At 39.0% G+C, this 19,540-nt stretch overlaps 1 protein-coding gene across 1 annotated transcript in view; it reads right to left on the bottom strand.

Moving 5' to 3' along the window:
* PPP2R2A (protein phosphatase 2 regulatory subunit Balpha) overlaps positions 1–17,108 on the bottom strand; it is an 88,622-nt gene extending 71,514 nt beyond the window's left edge. The window contains exons 1-2 of the mRNA XM_030879070.3: positions 16,804–17,108; positions 14,885–14,959 (exon numbers count right to left, since the gene is read on the bottom strand). Of these exons, the coding sequence (XP_030734930.2) occupies positions 14,885–14,959; positions 16,804–16,810 (82 nt within the window). The 5' untranslated portion in view covers positions 16,811–17,108. The remainder of the gene's footprint in view (positions 1–14,884; positions 14,960–16,803) is intronic.
* Positions 17,109–19,540: the final 2,432 nt, after the last annotated feature.

Here is a 19,540-nt window from a genome sequence, read left to right as displayed (position 1 = left end):
ACCAAAAAGACCAGGTCACTTCAGACTCTACCAGGAACAGTAAGATTCAATTCCAGAAAGCTCAAGATCTAATTTAATAAGGGGTAAGACACAGATCCCAGGTATCAATGAACCCAAACTGTTATTTTTAAAGACTCTGATATCTTAGACATTAATAATTATAAATTTTACTTAGCTTTATTGCACACTAATTGCACACCTAGATGCACATCCCAAACATATACAACCTTCTCAGCAACTCTTCAGGCTGAAGATATAGAAATCACAGACCAGTTAAAAGAAATTGGTAGCTAAGGGGGCCTACAGACCTTTCCTATCATGGATTTCTGAAATATATTTTCCTCTTTTAAATCTAAAATGATGAACATGCTCCATTAAGTTAAAAACATGCAAATATGCAATACTTCCGGAATAACATATAAGAAATTTGTGACAGTATCTCTGGGGACACAGAACCTGGGAGAATGGGGTAAGAGGGAGACATGCTTTCTAGGTATACCTCTTGTACTGTTTGTCTTTACCACTGTATATGTCTGTGTGTGTGTGTTTACATTAAATTCTGGTTAGTAAAATACAAAAATAATTGCCTTATGTTTGGTTTGTAAAAAAGATATGCAGACTAGATTTGCTTACTACAGTGGAGAAAGTCAGATGTAGATGTCGTCTGTATGAGAAGTACTACAAAATGAAAGTTTTTTCTTTTGTAAATGGGAGTTTTTAATTGGCTCTAGAAATTTTTTTTTTAAATATTTATTTATTTATTTGGTTGCACCAAGTCTTAGTTGCGGCAGGCAGTCTTCTTAGTTGTGGCATGTGAACTCCTAGTTGCGGCATGCATGTGGGATCTAGCTCCCCGACCAGGGATCGAACCCCGGCCCCCTGCATTGGGAGCGTGAAGTCTTATCCACTGTGCCACCAGGGAAGTCCCTCTAGAAATTTTTTTAAGAAACAGAATCCTACCTTGTCTCTCCTGTTTATTTTTTAGTTTATTAACTATTATTATTTTTTCAAATTCAGTGTACAAGTCAGCAGTTTTTACTGTATTCACAGAATTTTGTGACCATCACCCCTATCTAGTTCCAGAACATTTTCATCACCCCTTAGAGAAACGCTGTACCTGTTGGCAGCCACTCTCCTTACTCCCACCCTTCACGAGCCCTAGCAACCACTAATTTACTTTCTGTCTCAATATATTTGCCTATTCTGGACATTTCATATATATGGAATCATGTAGTATGTGGATTCTGTGACTGGCTTCTTCACTTAGCATGCTTTCAAAGTTCATCCACGTTGCAGCAGGTATCAGTACTTCGTTCTTTTCTGTGGCTGTTTAATATTCTACCGTATGGCTACATCACCAGGTGACAGACATTTGGTTTGTTTCTACTTCTGGGCTATTACAAATAATGTTGCTATAAACATTCGTGTTCAAGTTTTGTAGACGCAGGTTTTCAATTCTCTTAGATATATACCTAGGAGTAGAATTGCTGGGTTACACAGCAAATTGGTGTTTAACTTTTTAAGGAACTGCCAAATTTCAAATGAAGGTTTTGAAACACAGGATACAAAGGAAAGGGACAAAAGGGCTTGTAAACTACCACAAACATTTGCCTGGAGAAATCTCCAGTTATAATCATTAGCAAATTCAACTCATGACCATCTGAAAACACTGAAAGACGTATTTATGTCTTAAAAAGACTTGAGACATGCTTAACAAGTATGTGTTAATAACAGAATGCTCCCAGAGTAGAACTGAGCATTCCCAACTTAAAGGACTATAATTCTAACAGTAAAGAAACTTCCAAATAACTTCAATTAGCTCTCACTTTATTTCCATGAGTCCTTGGGCATCAGTTACATAAATAAAATACAACACTTCAAAGTTATAGTGGGGTTTTCTTTCTAGTTGGTATTGGATTTTCTTACCATCATAGCTATAAATAACATATACAAACATCTCCATATGCCTTCAACCTACACTCGTGACAACTGTCATCTACTTTCACAGAATAAAGGCCCTCCAACTGATAACAGCTTATTTGCAGTTAACTCTTTCAAAAATGTGGAAAATGCTCATGTTATGAGCCCTCAGAATTAACACTACTACTTAATGTTATACACTACTAGTTTCTCTAAAGCATAAATATAGACATCTCATAAAAGAAAAAAAGAGACTTGAGATATATGTGATTCTTTGAGCAACCAAGTAGGTGTACTACAACACCATCTCAATATCAAGCAAAGTCAAGTCAACTTGGAAAAGGGGAAATGATTTACTACTCATATCCCAGCATTACCTATAAAAGTTTTACATACGATTAGTCAAGGATCTCCTGGTGACATGAACTGGTTAATACCAAAGGCAACAATGTGTTATGGAGAATGCTTATTGTAATAAAACTGACCTTCCTTAATATACCTAAGTGATGGACTCATGTCTTCTATTTCTCTCACATTCTCCAAAATATTGGGCACTCAAAAAGTACTTGTTGACTTGTAGATGAATACCTAAGGTCTCACCCTAGCACCATTCCCTATGAGAACCAGAGATTTAGATTTAATCAAATAGTATTTTTTTTTAAGCTGAACCACACAGAAGCAACGTGGGAGCCTAAAAAATAGAACAGTTTTACTAACTCATAATCTTAGATTAACATTGCTCAACTTCTTGGAGCTTCAGTGCCCTTGTGTACAAAATGACAATAATGTCTACCTCAAAGGCTATTGTTAAGAAACGCAACCTTGGTCATTCCTTATCTACGATTTCATTATAAAGAAATGCAATGCAGTTATCAAATTTTCCTATTATGGTGAAGACTTTGCCTAATTAAAGTACACACAAAACAACATACTGACTGTCTTTACTGTTAGTTTTACAGTAATGAAATGTGACTTACAAAATCTATGGGATTTTCTATTTTTAACCAGAAACTGCAAATGAGGTGAAACTTTGGTCAAAAATTTAGATTTTGCCTAACCTTATCCTGAAAGAGCCTACAAAATAAAGTAACCCAGTTCTTGTCCTCAAACTGTTAATCTGGGATAACAGACTTGTATCACAGCAGTACCGATCTGTATTCTTTAATAACCTCTAATCTGATACTTTCATGTTCTGCTTAGGGTTCTTCCTGTCCACCTCCAATCACTTACAGAAAGTACTTATAGGATGTTCCTCCCCACAGAACCCCAGCTATATATAAAAAGGCTAGAAGTACACAATAGCTAAGAGGTGGAAACAAACTAAGTGTCTGTCAAAAGATGAATGGAAAAACAAAATGTGGTATATACATAAAATGAAATCAACCTTAAAAAGGAAGGAAATCCTGTCACATGCTACAACATGGATGAACCTTGAGGATATGAAATAAGCCAGTCACAAAAAGGCAAATACTGTATGATTCCACGTGTATGAGGTATTTGAACTAGTCAAATTCACAGAAACAGAAGGCACAGTGGTGGATACCAGGGTAGAGGAGAGAATGGGGAGTTGTTGTTTAATGGGTCCAGTATCAGTTTTGCAAGATGAAGTTCTGGAGACCTGTTTCACAGTATTTTGAATACAGTTAGCACTACTGAACTGTACACTTAAAAATGGTCAAGATGGTAAACTTTATGTTTTTGTGTTTTTTTACAATGAAAAAAACATAAAAACATTAGGGAGCTAAAAAGTACTTCACTTATCTGCTGCTAGACAAAAATAATTCTTGTCAAGGGGAAAAAAGAAGACTATGAGCAGTCCCTTCCCCACTACCAATTCTTATAACCATTTCTAATGTTGCATCCCTACATAAGGAATCTGAAAGAGTTACTGATTGCCTACAACAGCTTGTTTTCTTGAAATACAGCCTTCCCAATCTATTAGCCAACAGAAAATATTAACGATTCCTCTTATGCTATCTTAAAAACACATCTACTCCAGGCCCACAAGACTCTCACCTTGTGGTAAACTGGGAAAGAAAAAAAAAACAGACGTGGGGAAACACCAAAAAGGTTGTTTCCACTTTCACAGGCAGCTGACCTGAAACTACAATGGCAAGTTCTAAAAAGTAACATTGTTCCAGATTTTCAAATAATTTAAAAAATGTTCCCACCAATCCCTTTTACCAACTTCGGTTTCTCTCTTAATACAGACTACTGAAGAAGAATTTAGATTCCTTCTGAATGAAGTATAAACAAGCAATCAGATAAAAATCCAATATACACTGTAATATTTTTACCCATGGTTAAGGAGACAGCAGTTTTTTAATTAAAAAAAAAAAATCAAGATGGGAATACACTAAAGCTGTCAGGTCCAGTTAGAAGATTCATCCCTCTAATATTATATCAGTAACAGTAAGTACTAACAAGATTCCTAAGAAAGAATACCCTTTTAATAGTCTAAAAACTATTGTTACCATATAAAATATCCTTGACTCCTCCAACTTAACCATATAGGCATATAATCACAGACAAATTTTTAGATTAAAGCAGAGGTTCTTAAACTGGGTCATTGTTCCATGAACCCCCTTGAACTGGATAAAAGAGATCACTCAAGAACTTCAGAAAAGAAAATTCCAGTTGATATCTGAACATTCAGAGAGAAAGTCAACCTATAGAAACTAAAATTACAAGAGCCTGACCCTTGGTATAGTGGCACACAGAAGCACTCAATAATGAATTGCCAGGAATTCCACATATGCCACAGGCAAAGATCTAGATGACATTTTAATCAGCTACAGCTAACATTAACTAAAAATGTCCATATTAATAAAAAATTAGCTATTTTTAAAATAAACTCAATGTTTATTTAAAAATGTTTAAATGTTTAAACATGGATGGAAAATTGGTAAAGCTAGTTTTAAAAGTCCTACATACTTTTTTAAAAGGGTAGAAAAGTAGCCACAAAAAAAACCTGAAAATACTAAGCAATAAATAGTTGATACTGCATTCTTCAAATGGGAAACTCAGCAACTATTTAAATATAGAATTATGCTGCATTTTAAAGTAGAATTTAAAGAAAAACACCGTTCCTTCTCCTTTCCTCCCTTTAGTGGTTAAGAGTTGAAAATAGTTACCATGCCAATTCTGTGACTTTCTTACAAGAAAAAAGTAACACATCAAACCACTACATGTCGGGTTCAAAATAAAACACAATGTCAAGGCCACCAACTCATTTCTAATGACCAGGCAGCCAACCCAGAAATGGCACTAGACTAGGCTTTAAGGAATTTAGTATTCCTACATTAAGTATTAATGATAGCTGGACCTCAGCAGAGATAGTGGGAAAAGCCCTGAAAAACTGAAGGCAGATTTAATTTGGTACCTAAAGAACAGCAAGGGAGTAAGTAGGCTGAAACAATCTGAAGTCATAGGAAAGCTTTAAATACACATGCACAAAAGCAGCACTTTATGATTCTTTCTGATCACTTATAGTTCATGATTTTTTTTTGTTTGTTTGCGGTACGCGGGCCTCTCACTGCTGTGACCTCTCCCGTTGCGGAGCACAGGCTCCGGACGCGCAGGCTCAGCGGCCATGGTTCACGGTCCTAGCCGCTTCGCGGCATGTGGGATCTTCCCGGACTGGGGCACGAACCTGCGTCCCCTGCGTTGGCAGGCAGACTCCCAACCACTGCGACACCAGGGAAGCCCCCATGAGATTCTTTTAAAGCAATAGAACAATGAAATTAACAGACTAAGCCCACAGTTGTGAGGTATTTCTGGATGGCAGGATTTCCTTATACTATTAAAATCTGAAGACCTCAAAGATATTTTAAATTTTCAAATACTTACTTATTTAAAAATGTAATAAGTGGGGACTTCCCTGTTGGCACAGTGGTTGAGAAGCTGCCTGCCAATGCAGGGGACACAGGTTCGATCCCTGGTTCGGGAGGATCCCACATGCCCCAAAGCAACTAAGCCCATGCGCCACAACTACTGAAGCCTGGGCGCCCTAGAGCCCACGTGTGGCAACTACTGAAGCCCGCATGCCTAGAGCCCATGCTCCACAACAAGAGAAGCCACTGCAGTGAGAAGCCCATGCACCACAACGAAGAGTAGCCCCCCACTCGCCGCAACTAGAGAAAAGCCCACGTGCAGCAACGAAGACCCAAAGCAGCCAAAAAATAAGAATGTAATAAAAAGCCCTACACATTAACAAAAAAGTTATAAAAAGAAAAAAAGAGACTATTGCCCCCCCCCCAAAAAAATCAGTGAGAAGAACGGCATTGTTTTACATTGCTGCAAATCTTTTTAAGGTCTGACTTAACAGAAGATGCTGAGGTTCTCTTAATTGCTTCTGCATCCAACATACTACACTATGTTGTGTAGGTTAAATATATGAAGAAATCCAGTCTTAGGTATGTAGTTGGGAAGGGAGGAATAGTTTCCTTTTTTTTTTTAAATAGATGTTGACTTTTTTTTTAAGCTTTATTTATTAAATTTTATTTATTTTTGGCTGTGTCGGGGCTTAGTTGCAGCATGTGGGATCTTCCGTTGCAGCACACAGCCTTCTCTATAGTTGTGGCGTGCGGGTTTTCTCTTCTCTAGTTGTGGCGCACAGGCACCAGGGCGTGTGGGCTCTGTAGTTTGCAGCACACAGGCTCTAGTTGAGGCTCGCTAGCTCAGTAGTTCTGGCGCAAGGGCTTAGTTGCCCCGAGGCATGTGGGATCTTAGTTCCCTGACCAGGGATCAACCTGTGTCCCCGGCATTGTAAGGCAGATTCTTTACCACTGGACCACCAGGGAAGTCCTGGGAGGAATAGTTTAATAGGCTTTTCAGGTACTACGGATATCTCTTTGATACTACAGCAAAACTCAACACGTGATAGTTTCTTAAAGGTTTGTGGAGTCTGAAACCATACCAGTTGTCTGTTATATTAGAATCCATTGCTCTATCTTGCACTTTTACTTGCATAACTTTTTAGCATCACAAGCATTGGCCATTCAGTTATGCAGATTTTCCAAATGTTGACACATTTCATTACACAGTATTAAAAATCACAATCATTAATATTACTACTGATCTCATCTGAAATATCTGTAAGTATTCAGAAGTTATCAAGCTCAGGAGATACACGTTTTCCAAAACTTTGAGTTTTGCTTGAAAGCTCAGATTTTATCACGGGCAACAAATACTGTCCATTGAGGTAACAGATTCACCGTTCATTTAAGAAAATGTCTGCCAAATATACAAGTCTGAGTAGTTTGTCAGTAGCTCCTTCTAGTAAAAATAATGTTCCATGAAAAGAGCAACTACTTCAGCTTGAAACAAATAATTGCACCCATACTTTTCCTTCAACCACTGTACTCTGTCTGGTCTATAACAGAATGGTATAAGTGTACTTTCCATTCTGTCAAACAGAATGTTCAACACACATGTACTCAAGAGTCAAGACTTTCAATAGCAGAGACTTGACAAAATTAATTTTTACTGTTTCATCAAAGACATTACGTAAAACTGGCATTTTAAAACTGCTGGTACATGGCAATGAAGATTACCATGACTACTGGTACCATTTGGTGCCAAGGCCTTGATACATGCTAAGTTGCCTGCAGATTTACCAACCCTTACTTTTGTACCATTGGTGCAAATGTCAACACAGTGAAAAAGGCAAATATTATCATGAAAATAGTTTCAACTTCAGAGACGTTCTGACACAGTTGAGGGGTTGCCAGACCACACGTCAAAATGGAATAAATGATCGCTGTTTTGACAGTGGTTACAGACCCCCTGTGACCAGAAAAATGCACCTACGTACAAGCACACACATTACAACTTTACATACAACATCAGAAGGTTCAAAAACCCCTTATCGAATGTCCTAGCTTAAGAATTCCATTAGCAGAAGATTCAGTAAATCTCCAAGTTGGATTTAATTACTTCAAAACAACAATAATCTGCTTGGCATTACAAATAAACTCTAAACAAGTCACATTCCAACAACCTCAAACACCTTCACCTAAACTAAAAGAAGCAGCTCAAGTTTTTAAGTAAATAAAATTACATTAGGGAAATTTAAAGGTTTGAGGTAAGAATCCCAGCTCTACCACCTGCTCAAGGATACAGTTAGTAAACTAGGCTTCCTAGCCAAGTTTCCTGTCTCTATGGAAAAACAACAGCATCTATTTATTTCAAAGATTAATAACAATATCAATAAAGCACCTAAAACAGTACCTGGCACATAATTGAGAAATCTAATTTATATATTACCAGACTTTACTTCTCTTTCCTTCTACTAAGGAAGCAACTTGCAGACCTTTGATTACTCAATTTTAATTTCCATTATCACCTAAGAGAAGGGAAAAGAGACTGTAATTGAGAATATTAGCTAAAACATCTATCTCCAACCCTTTAATTTTCCTATTTAACAGCATAAGAAGCTTAAAATAAAGTTTACCTTTCTTCCTGCAACTCAACTAGGCAAATATAGATGTATAAATACGTAATATATGGTAATCTTTTTACTGATTTAATAAAATTAATTCTTTCCTTCAGTCTCTCATCATTCTGCTTATTCCACAATCTTCAAAAATTTTTAAATATAGTTCACTAAAAGAGAGTACTAAAAAATACCTAAGTGTAATTTTTGGTTTATTTTAGTAACCTGAGACAAAATGCCATTATCTCTTGTAATTTTTTTTTTTTTTTACCAATAAAGGGGTAAGAAAAAATTTTTAGCATCTTAAAAGAAAACAAGGATACTGCCTAATACTAGATAAATATGATCATTCATGTTATTTAATGGGCGAAGTTACACTACTTTAAGTGATGGTACTGCATTACTACCAGACTTCTGTCAGCAGTAATGCTAGTGCTGAGAGAAAGATGTGTGACATGTGAAACAAGGTAAGAATGTTAACTAATACCTTTGCTATGAGTCATTACGTTCTGGAATACAGCTGATGTACCAATATTCTGAAATTTGCAAAAAATGGGGTTCTACTATTTTCTTCTACAAATTGACCCTAGTGCCTAAATCGAACATGCATACTACTCTAAGAAACAGAACACAAATGATCTTAAAATCTATTTATATTGTAGCATAAAACATACTGAATGGATTTAAAACCCTCAAATTTTGTGTGATACCCCAAAGATTATTTGCTTCTCAAATTTTATTTATGTCCTTATTCGGGGAGTATTTAGACTCTCCAATGAAAGTTTTTTTTCCAAGAACCAGTCCACAAGTCTAAGTCCAAAAATAAACAGGAAGCAGTGTTGAAAAAGATGCAATACATCTGGATCCAAGTTTCACTGACTTCATGTAATAAAATCATACCCTAAAATAACATCCTATAAAAGAAAGTTTAAGAATATCAAATATGGAGATGAGGAAAAGTATACTTACATTAATTAATGAAAATAATAAAAATTTATTATTTAATACTTAATATTAAATAGTGAAAATTTGCATTAAAATAATTAAAATAACCAATATTGGTTAATTTTTCCTTATCTTTCACCCAAAATTACACACTGCAGATTATCCAAGTGTATTTGAATTTTTAATAATTTTATTTTCACAAGTAAAATTTGAACAAATTAACAAATTATCAGAATTGCTACTGCAAAAAATCATGAGGAAAAATTCCTTACTGTTTCACATTAAAATGATGAACTTGGTTTTCTAGTTTGTTGAATCTAGATTTTAAAAACAAAACCAATAATATCTCTATTAGTAAATAACAAAGAACTGGGAAGGAGTCAAGTCATGCCAAGTTATAAATGGGACAGCACTGGCCACATGTTGATGTTGGGTGATGGGAGTTCATTATACTATTCCATCTTCTTCCTGTAATGTTCAAAATCTCCATAATGAAGTTTTTTTAAAAATTCAAAAGAACTAGGCAAATTAAAAAACAGGCAACTATTAGCTTCAGGGAAAATGAAGGGATGCACAAGAAATGAGCAACACTACAGTGTAGTACAGCTCAGTAGAGAACATCTGCATCCTCGTAACAATGTAAGCACTGACTTCTAATTTAACCACAACATGTGATGTAACGCTGGGGCAAACGCACAAAAACGTCAACAGCTTAATCTTCATCTACCATGGAAGGAAGTCAATTGAAAATGTCTAAAATTGAAAGAAATAGAAATATAATTTTATTCACAAAAAATGTAATTAAGCCCAAGGGAAACAGCTAGAAGAAGGGTTCAACATAATTGCCTTTAGGAGAAGGGCTAAGGAGGATTAGGGAGTGAGTGTGGAAGGGATTGCCATTTTTCATTCTAAACCCTTTAGTATAGTATGGGATTTTTTAAAAACCTTTTTCATTGTGAAGTCTAACAAATACAGAAAATCAAAATCAAAACAACAATCTTTAGGTTAATCAGTTATTACAAACATTTGTACAACCGCCATCCAGGTCAATTTGCCACCCCATGAGCCTTCCCAGAACCCCTGGCAATCACAACTGCCTATCACTGCTTAACGATAACCACTATCCTGGCTTTTACAGTTAATTACTTTGTAGCTATTCTTTATAGAGTTTTACCAGCTTCATATGTGTCTCTAAATCTATGGTTTAATTCTAAATGTTTTTGAACTTTGTATCTGTGGAATCAGAGAATATGTATAAAACATACACATACCATTTTCCTCACTTTGGCTGATGAGAAGTTTTTAATAGCCTTTAAAGACAATTGCCCAGTTTCCTCATTCTCCTACTCTCCCTTACTCATCATAAATATTCAAGTAATAACAATAGCTAAACCCTTATTATGTGCTGGGTTTCTGTTTTAGGAATATTAACTCATTTAATCATCAAAACAAAATCCTAAGACAAGTTTTACTGTCATCCTCATTTTACAGAGGGGGAAAACAGGCACAAAGAGGTTGAGTTAACTTGCCCAAGATCACACAGCTAGTAGGTGACTGGGCAGGATTCAAACCATGGACTTTGTGCTCTGACCTACCTTCTCATGGGAGAATAGCTATCAATAAAGGAAAAACTAAAAGTACAGGATATGATAAAATGTTATTACTGTTAACTATGAAGGTTAAAATAAAAACTACATGAGAATGATTTTAGTGCCTCATCCTTCTCCCAAACAATCAGCTACATCAAAGGTAAACTACTTAAAGTGCCTGAAGAGCCGTGTGTGCACAGAAATAAGTACCCCAACACAGGCTGTAACTGTCCTGAAGGGCTTACATGGGCCAAAAGACAATGAGAGTATCTGATCAAATGTCAAAATTCTGTCTTAGTTCTGTAATGTTATTTAAGGAAAAATTCTGAGCCTTGAGTAACTAAGTCCACTGTCTTATTTTTAAATTAAGGCCCCCAGAAAGTCTAACATCTCAAACAATTTAACTTACCAGTAATAATAATGTGGGGCTGTCTCTTTTCTAAGACATCTTTGAGAGTTAACAAGATTAAGAGTACAAGAACAACCGAAATCACCTAATCCAGTTCTGTTTTCTTAAGGCTAAGCATACTGGAACTCAGAGGAGTACTTACCACAAGTGACATATACTAGTCTGTCGCTAGGATAGAAACCCAAGGCCTCCTCGCTTCTTTCTACTACACGGCTATATACCATCAGTCCACTTACAAAGCTGCCAAGTAAATAAACTCATGATTGCCAAAAGTATGTCTCAGTCATGCTACCTTTCACCCATACTTGTCCCCCTTCATAACCTCATTATAGTAAATTTTCTTCCTCCATTCAATAAATACTGGATACCTACTGTGTTCCAGGCTTTCTCTTAAGCATAGCAGTTTATATATAGAATGTCCCACATACAGCTTACAGTACAACAGTAGAGGTTTGGGGTACTAATATTATAAATACAAAGTGCTACGAAGGTAGATTCTTAAAATACTCCCAAAAAAGGGAGATGAGTAGTAAAAGGGTTACAGGCATGACCTGAAGGATAAGTATGATTCTGATAAGAGAACTGTGGCAGGAGTATCAGGCCTTCCAAGGTAGGAACAGCAAAAAAAAAAAAAAAAAAAAAAAAATCACGAAGTCCCCAAAGTAAGAGTGTACAGGACTTGTGTGAAGAACTGTATCCATTTAGCTGGATCGTAAACCACACTAGCAAATAAACTTAGAGAAGTAGGGGCCATACCAGTGAGAAGTCTCACATTCTATACTAAAATATCTGAATGTAATTCATAAGCCTGTGGATACACTGACCACTAAAGATTTCTGAGGAAAATAAAACTGGGACGGCATTTAAGATTAACTTAGAAGCAAAACATGACAAGAAGCAGGGAATCATTTAGGAAGTTAGAGCAATCCTGATGAGAGATACTGAGAACCTTAACCAAGGTAAAAGTGGGTATGGAAAGAAGATTAAAGCATTACAGAAGTAAAAAGAGTATGCCATGACAGCTGAATACATGTAGGAGGGGAAAGACAATTTGGTGCCTTTGATGGAAAAGAACTTAGGATGTACTGTTAACAGAAAACAGGCAAGCTAAACTAAAGGTTGAGCCAGATGTAACCCATTTAGAGATTATAATCTAAACCAAGGGGGAAATGTATTAATCTTACTTTATTTCAGAAAAGTAAACCTTCTCTTAGTAAAATAAACATAATAGACTATGATGTGCAAACTACAGTATGCAAAAAACCCAAATTAAAGCTGCATAATTTGAAAATTGGGTGCTTTTTATACTTATTGCATTTGTATAGACATAGGTACTAGAATAAATCATGTTTCTATTAAAATATACATACCAAGCTTCAGGATAAGATACTAGGAATGCACTGTATGTTAAAAGTAATATTTAACAACCACAGATGAAAATTATTTAATGAATCAGTTGCAAAATGCAGTTACTAAATATTAGCAGAAGAAAGTTACCACTGATCCATCATACATGTCACAAACTATCATTTGGTTCAGTTAAGTTTGGAATCATCAATTTCTTCTGATTAAATCAAATGCATGTGGTCTTTGCCTGTTTAACAGTGAACTACGCACAGGGTTTGTATTCTAGACACCTTGGAGCCCTAGTGCTCAGCATTTAGGAGGCCCCTAGAAGATCTTTGATAAAGGGAATAAATGGACAACAACAAAGGAACGTTTTTCAAGTATACAGCACTTTCATAACTTGGCGAGTATTACACAACAGCACAGAACTAATGATCCAATATCTGAGTGCCTACTGTTCAATAGGTAATGGAATTACAATATGAGTAACACATGACTCCTCCCTTCAACTTAGGATTTATTTCTCTGAACAAGCCAAACACCACAGGCTTCATCAGAAGACCCTGATTTACACTATTTGTATGACCATCAGTGAGTCTCTTAACTGCTTTAAGCTTCCAGTTTCTCATCTGAAAAACAGATGAGGATTCAATAGAAAGAAATGTGAGAGTGCTCTGTATCAGAAGTACAATGTATGCCAGTTGGCTCCCCACACAATTCAGCAAACTGATCAGGTACTTAATTAAGAATGACATTGAAAAAAAAAAAAGAATGACATTGAGGACTTCCCTGGTGGCACAGTGGTGAAGAATCAGCCTGCCAATGTAGGAGACACGGGTTCGAGCCCTGGTCCAGAAAGACCCCACATGCCGCGGGGCAACTATGCCCGTGCGCTACAACTACTGAGCCTGCGCTCTAGAGCCTGCGAGTCACAACTACTGAGCCCGCGTGCCACAACTACTGAAGCCTGCGGGCCTAGAGCCCGTGCTCCACAACAAGAGAAGCCACCGCAATGAGAAGCCTGCGCACCGCAACGAAGAGTAGCCCCCGCTCGCCGCAACTAGAGAAAACCCGTGCGCAGCAACGAAGACCCAACGCAGCCAAAATTTTAAAAATATAAATAAATTTTAAAATTAAAAAAAAAACCAAAAACGAGTAATACTGACACAAGCAAATCCAAGCATTCAACTGGCTCAACACAAGGCCATCATCCTACCGTGGCCTTGGAAAAACCCTCAAAACAAACAGTACACTGACCGTAAGTCAGAAATAGGATCTTATTATGAGGACAACACAATCTAGAGACAGATAATTTATAAATTTTCACTAGACAAATTTTTGAAAATTAAAAGTACATATTTTAATTATCTGAGTATTAGAAAATTCCTACTGTAATTCAAACACACAATACTATTAAAATTCAAACTTTAATATTTCTAACAATGAAATAATAAAACTAGTTTATTGAATATAATGTCTCCTCCATCTCAAGACTTCCTCCATCTAAGACCATCTCAAATGAATGTAAAATCCTAGAGTTTCAAAACTAGAATTTTGAAATACACTAATAAACAAATCTGGGGGAAAACTAAAGCCCTTCCACTGATCAAATCCAGCTTCAAAATACACAACAATAAGCTCTCCAGAAGACATGCTATATATCTATAACACCGTTATTTTCTTATCCACCTAAGTTAATCTTTATAAGACAATTAAATGCATCATTTGAGCCAGCATTTCTTCACAGAATATGCCAATCAACACCACACTCTCATAGTAGGCAAGTCCAAAAAAACTAAAAATCTCCCCTCAAAATGGAAGATGCTATCAAGAATATTTCTGAGCTAAATATTGATGGCACCTAGTTCAACTAAATTATCTAAAAGCAGTGTACAACCATGAAAATTCATCACCATTTATTTGTACGTGAAATTTACACAGCAAGGACACCTTTACCGCATGGATCTTAGATTTTTCTTGTGATGGTTTTATATATATCATCATCTAGTGCTCCTTATTTTATTCAGGAAAAAATAATAATAAAACACGGCATAAGTAATAAAAGATTTAAGATTATCTTCCAGAAAGGTGACTTTTAAAACTGTTCTTTCCCTGCTTGGACAACAAACATAAAATGTTCTTAAACTAGAACAGACTCAGCTGAAAGGAAATCCTTCAGCAAAAGAGATTTTGGAAAGATTCTATATCCAAATTCTGCATTATTAAATGCTTTCTTACCTTCTGCTACATCATCATCTACTGCTCCTTTCACCTGAGAAAAACACCACTGAATATCATTCCCTCCTCCAGCTCCTGGAAAAAGAAAACATACCAATTAAAACTGAGTCCTACTCATGTTTACTCTCATAAACAGAGATGGCATCCATAGTTGGCATGATACTAACAGCCTGGTACTGCCCACACATACAACCACCACCCCACAGCACTAATTTGGAAAAAGGTTAGTCCCCAATAGTTGGTACTGCATTAAAAAAGAGAGAGAGATTCCAGGTCTGAAATAGTTAAAGGCCATGTACTATCGTTACCACTGTACATCAGTTCAAAAGTTCCCTTCCATTTTCCCTTCCCCTCAAACACAGTAAAAGCCTTACTTCAAGCAAGACCTACCAGAAAAAAGTAAATACCGAAAGTTAAAGAGTTTTCCTTTAAGGCTACAAAAGGCGGCAGGAGAGTTAATAAGGTTAAGCTACCATAAAACACGGAACGAAGAGAAAACTTCAGGAACATTACTGCCTGGGTGAGGAGCGATGATTCATATGAACCCTATCACCACAGCGCACATACAGCAAACACAACATCACCACCCATTTCTTTGCAGTTCATTACCAGCAAATCACTGGCTCCAGAGAGGAAAAGAAACTGAATTGAATGTTGGTGAAGAGATTGCCAAAAGGAAGCTTGGTTTGCCTCCCTTCACCTAATCCGTCAGAATCCAAAGGACCTGGCAAAGAATTAATTTCGCTCATTTGTCATCATCTTGTGCAGAACAATTTTAATTTCACTTAATCATTCAACAAGGCCAAAAAGCAACTTATGCATAGCAAACCCTAAGTCAATCCAATATGTTAACTTTTTTACAGGTTTAATTATCTATCTAAATATTGATAAAAGCACGGAAAACTGGTTTAGTCCCTGAATGTTTCCATTTCACTGCCAAGCAGGGAGGGGGCAATGTCCTGGATCTATGGAGAAAGAAACTGAATCTAGATCTAGGACTGATTCTACTAGATGAAGGAAGATATTCAGCAACACCAAAATACACAAAAATAATCCTCGAAGCAATTACCTTTCTCTTCCTTCACCTCCATTCCTTGCTAAATATTCCAACCTGGTTTTCTCTCTGCATCTCCCCCCCTCCGCCCCAAGCTTTTACCTAAATCTCTCTCCTCTTGGCTATTTATATCTCTGAGCTCCACAACTATTTTAACTAACTCCATGAAACCCTTTTGGGAAAAGGACATCTGCACAAAAGCTAAGATGCAAAACGGAAAGTTAAAATTACATTTTTCACGCAACTCGCTGTATTAGAGGCCTTGCACTCTTTGGACCTAAAGGGTAAAAAAAAACGAAAGGGAGATGGTTCCAAACAAAAAAAAAAATTCAGGCTTACAGTCTCAAAAATATACGTACCCACAGTGGAAAGAAATACACGTTATGTCCCCATTGTATTTCAACTTATAAAGCACTCTTCCTTCTCAGTGCAAAATATATTTGTAGGAACACCCAAAAAGGCTTGCAGCAGAGAGAAACATAGGAACTAAAGGAAGGAAGAGCTGCAGAAAAGCCCCCTGGGGGGGCGGGGGCGGAGGTTCCACCGGGCTCCCAAGCGCAGGGACGAATCGGCACTCGCCCCTACCCCGCCCCACCCACGCCTTACCCCTCAGCTCGCCGGCACACACCCCACCCCCACCCATGCCCAGGCTCCAGCCCTCCAGTTCAAAGCCATTTCGATACCACAGCGACCACTCGCCTCTCCAGAACCCGCCCCACCCCCACCCCAGCCCACTTGACCAATTCCCTGAAATCCCAGGGGTGCCCCGTGGCTCTCCAAGAGGCGCAAGCAGTCGCTAGGCGGTGATGGAGGGAGCAGGAAGGAAGCGGTGCCTTGTCAGTGGAGAGGGTGATTTCTCCTTTACCTGCCATGTTGCGCTGCAAATGGTGACCCTGCTGAGTTCCTCGGGGTCTCCGCTTCCTGAACTCACCCCCCTCACCTGGGGATGGGGGGGTAGAGAGGGCGGATGGCGGCGGATGGCACCTGTGGGGGGAGGGGGCGGGGGTCGGGGGAGAAGGAAGGAGGGGCTGGCAAACCAGCCGGCGGGATGGTGGATTTCACTCTTGGTCTTCCCCACTCTTGCTCTTTCTCCAGCGGCGGCGGCGGCGGCTACGACAGCGACGGCGGCGGCGGCGGCAGCGGCAGGGCAGGCGACTCCACTTTCAAAATGGCGCCGGCTGGCCTGGCCAGTGACGTCACCAGGAGGGCGGGGCCGCAGGCCTGGGCCGGAGGGGCGGGGCGGGGCGACGGCTGGAGCGAGGAGCGGAGGGGGAGGGGCGGGGAGCGGCCCGGCGGGCTCCTGGCCCCGCCCCTTCCCGCCTCGCCCCGCCCCTTCCCGCCTCGCCCCGCCTGCTGCGTCCCCTCCGGCCTGGCCCGCGCGCTCCCTGTCTCAGGCGGTTCCCCCTCTGCCCGCCCTGCCAGTCCCAGTCCGAGGTCCTGCTGCACATCGGCGCCCACACCGTCGCGCCAGTGCCTGGACTCTGGGGCCGGCTCAGTGGTCCAGTTAACGTGGTCGCTCGTAGAGATTGGTGGGGTCTTGTGCCTTTGCAGAGAATACCCGTACTGTATTGCTACTTAAAATAATGACACTGCGGGGCAGCCCCGCGGCCAGTGAAATACAGGGACGGTAGCGCTGACTCGTTGCTCAGCCAAGGTGAAAGTTCGCGGATCTGAGGAGGACGTAGCTGGGCTGGTGCCATCTGGGTGAATTAAATGACCTTCTCATGGGCCCTGGAACTGAGGCGAGAGCCCTTGGCAAAGGAAGGCAGTTAAGAATGGTTTCAAAAAAGAAAACTCAGTTTGCTAGCAGCAGAATATGCCCGAAAGGGTGGCCCAGGTCTGTCCGGCCAAAAGTGTAGAAATAGTAGTTAAGATAGGCTCTGAAGCCAGGATGCCAAATGCTGACTCCACGCACGAGATGAGGGTAACAATCCTACCTTATAGAATTGTTTCGAAGATTAAATGACTTAATTTGAGTACATGATAAACGTTAGCTGCAGTTATTATTAGATTTGTATTGAAAGCATCTTCAGTGGAGTTAAAGGGTATAAGGAAAAAAATAAACTGGAAACACCAGTCATCAGTCAAGAGGGGATGTGTACTTCTTTCAAAGACGCACTAAAGATGCAGTCACTATATACTGTACACTTTACATATCTCACTTAATCTCCACAATATTCCTGTAAGATAGAGAACCACAATTTCCACATGAAAACTGTGAAAACATCCAGGATTTAACCTTCAGGCAGAAAGGAGTGATAAGGCATTCAGAGATCAAGGAGAAGTTTATGATTATTTACACTTCCTCTCCATTATCTTCACTTTCTGCCTTATTCTGTTTTTTTTTGTTTTGTTTTTTTGTTTTTTTCTGGTACGCGGGCCTGTCACTGTTGTGGCCTCTCCCGTTGCGGAGCGCAGGCTCAGCGGCCATGGCTCACGGGCCCAGCTGCTCCGCAGCATGTGGGATCTTCCCGGACCGGGGCACAAACCCGCGTCCCCTGCATCGGCAGGCGGACTCTCAGCCACTGCGCCACCAGAGAAGCCCTCTGCCTTATTCTTGATCTGCGGAGCAGTTCGGTTTCAAAATTCCTCCACAGTGGAACAGCTGCACCGTTGTATTATTATTCCTCCGTTTCTACGTTAATATTTTTCATCTAACCAATGAACAAACCAAAACTAAAAATCCACCCTGTATCTGTCATCTCTCAGCTACCTGAAAGATACAAAACTTTAATGCAGTGTGTGTGGTACTGACTTCTATTTTGGTTGATTTCGTAAATGTATTTCTCTGGATATGCCTTTATTCTTTGTTTTCCTTTTCATGTCTCTGCCCTTGTTCGATAGCTCAATCCTATGCTCTCTAAAAAACCTTAACCAGAAAAGAGAGAATAGATCATTAAACTAGAGGACTGGCACCCCTATACACAAGTCATTTTTCTTTTTTATGCTTCATTTTTTGCCATGTGTTAAGATTTGTGTCTTCACACTTCCTGAAAAATGATTTGGTCTACATAAATGATTTGTTCTTCTTAGGCGCCAAAGAGCTTGCCTAGAAACTGGGATAATTTTAACAAAAGTTCACATAGCACTGACTATGTGCTGTGTGCTGTTCTAAGAACATTACATAGAGTCTTGAAAATACTACATGTCTGTGGAAGCTGAGATGAGCCTAATAAGCAAGGATCAGTGCCCTCTGGAGCCCTGGTATGAGTGACCTGGCACTTTTTGACCCTGGGCAGTCTTTTCGGTGGACCACAAACTCCCTCCCTTTCCTTTGAATGGCACTTAGGAAGAGAGGCCAGAAGACCCATTAGCCCAAAGACAAGAGTTGCTCTTGTTCATCTCTCTGTTCTTATCTTACATTCTATCTTCCATCCTCCGCACTATGGCTCTGTCCCTGCTACTTCACGGAAACAGTTTCTGTCAAGGTCATTAACGATCTTCAAGTTACCAAATGCAATGGTCACTTCCTTGGTTTTCTCTTTCTCTCCTTCCCCAAAGCATTTGAAGCTGCTGATCACCCCATGCTTAATGAGACCCTTTTTTTTCTTGACACATTATTGGTTCCCCCCAAACTTTCTAGGCACCCCTTTCAGCTTCCT

This window comes from Globicephala melas, chromosome 6, assembly GCF_963455315.2.
Source record: "Globicephala melas chromosome 6, mGloMel1.2, whole genome shotgun sequence".
NCBI classification, from domain to species: domain Eukaryota; kingdom Metazoa; phylum Chordata; class Mammalia; order Artiodactyla; family Delphinidae; genus Globicephala; species Globicephala melas.
Note: the sequence above shows the minus strand (reverse complement) of the source record. Positions and strands in the feature narration are given on the sequence as shown.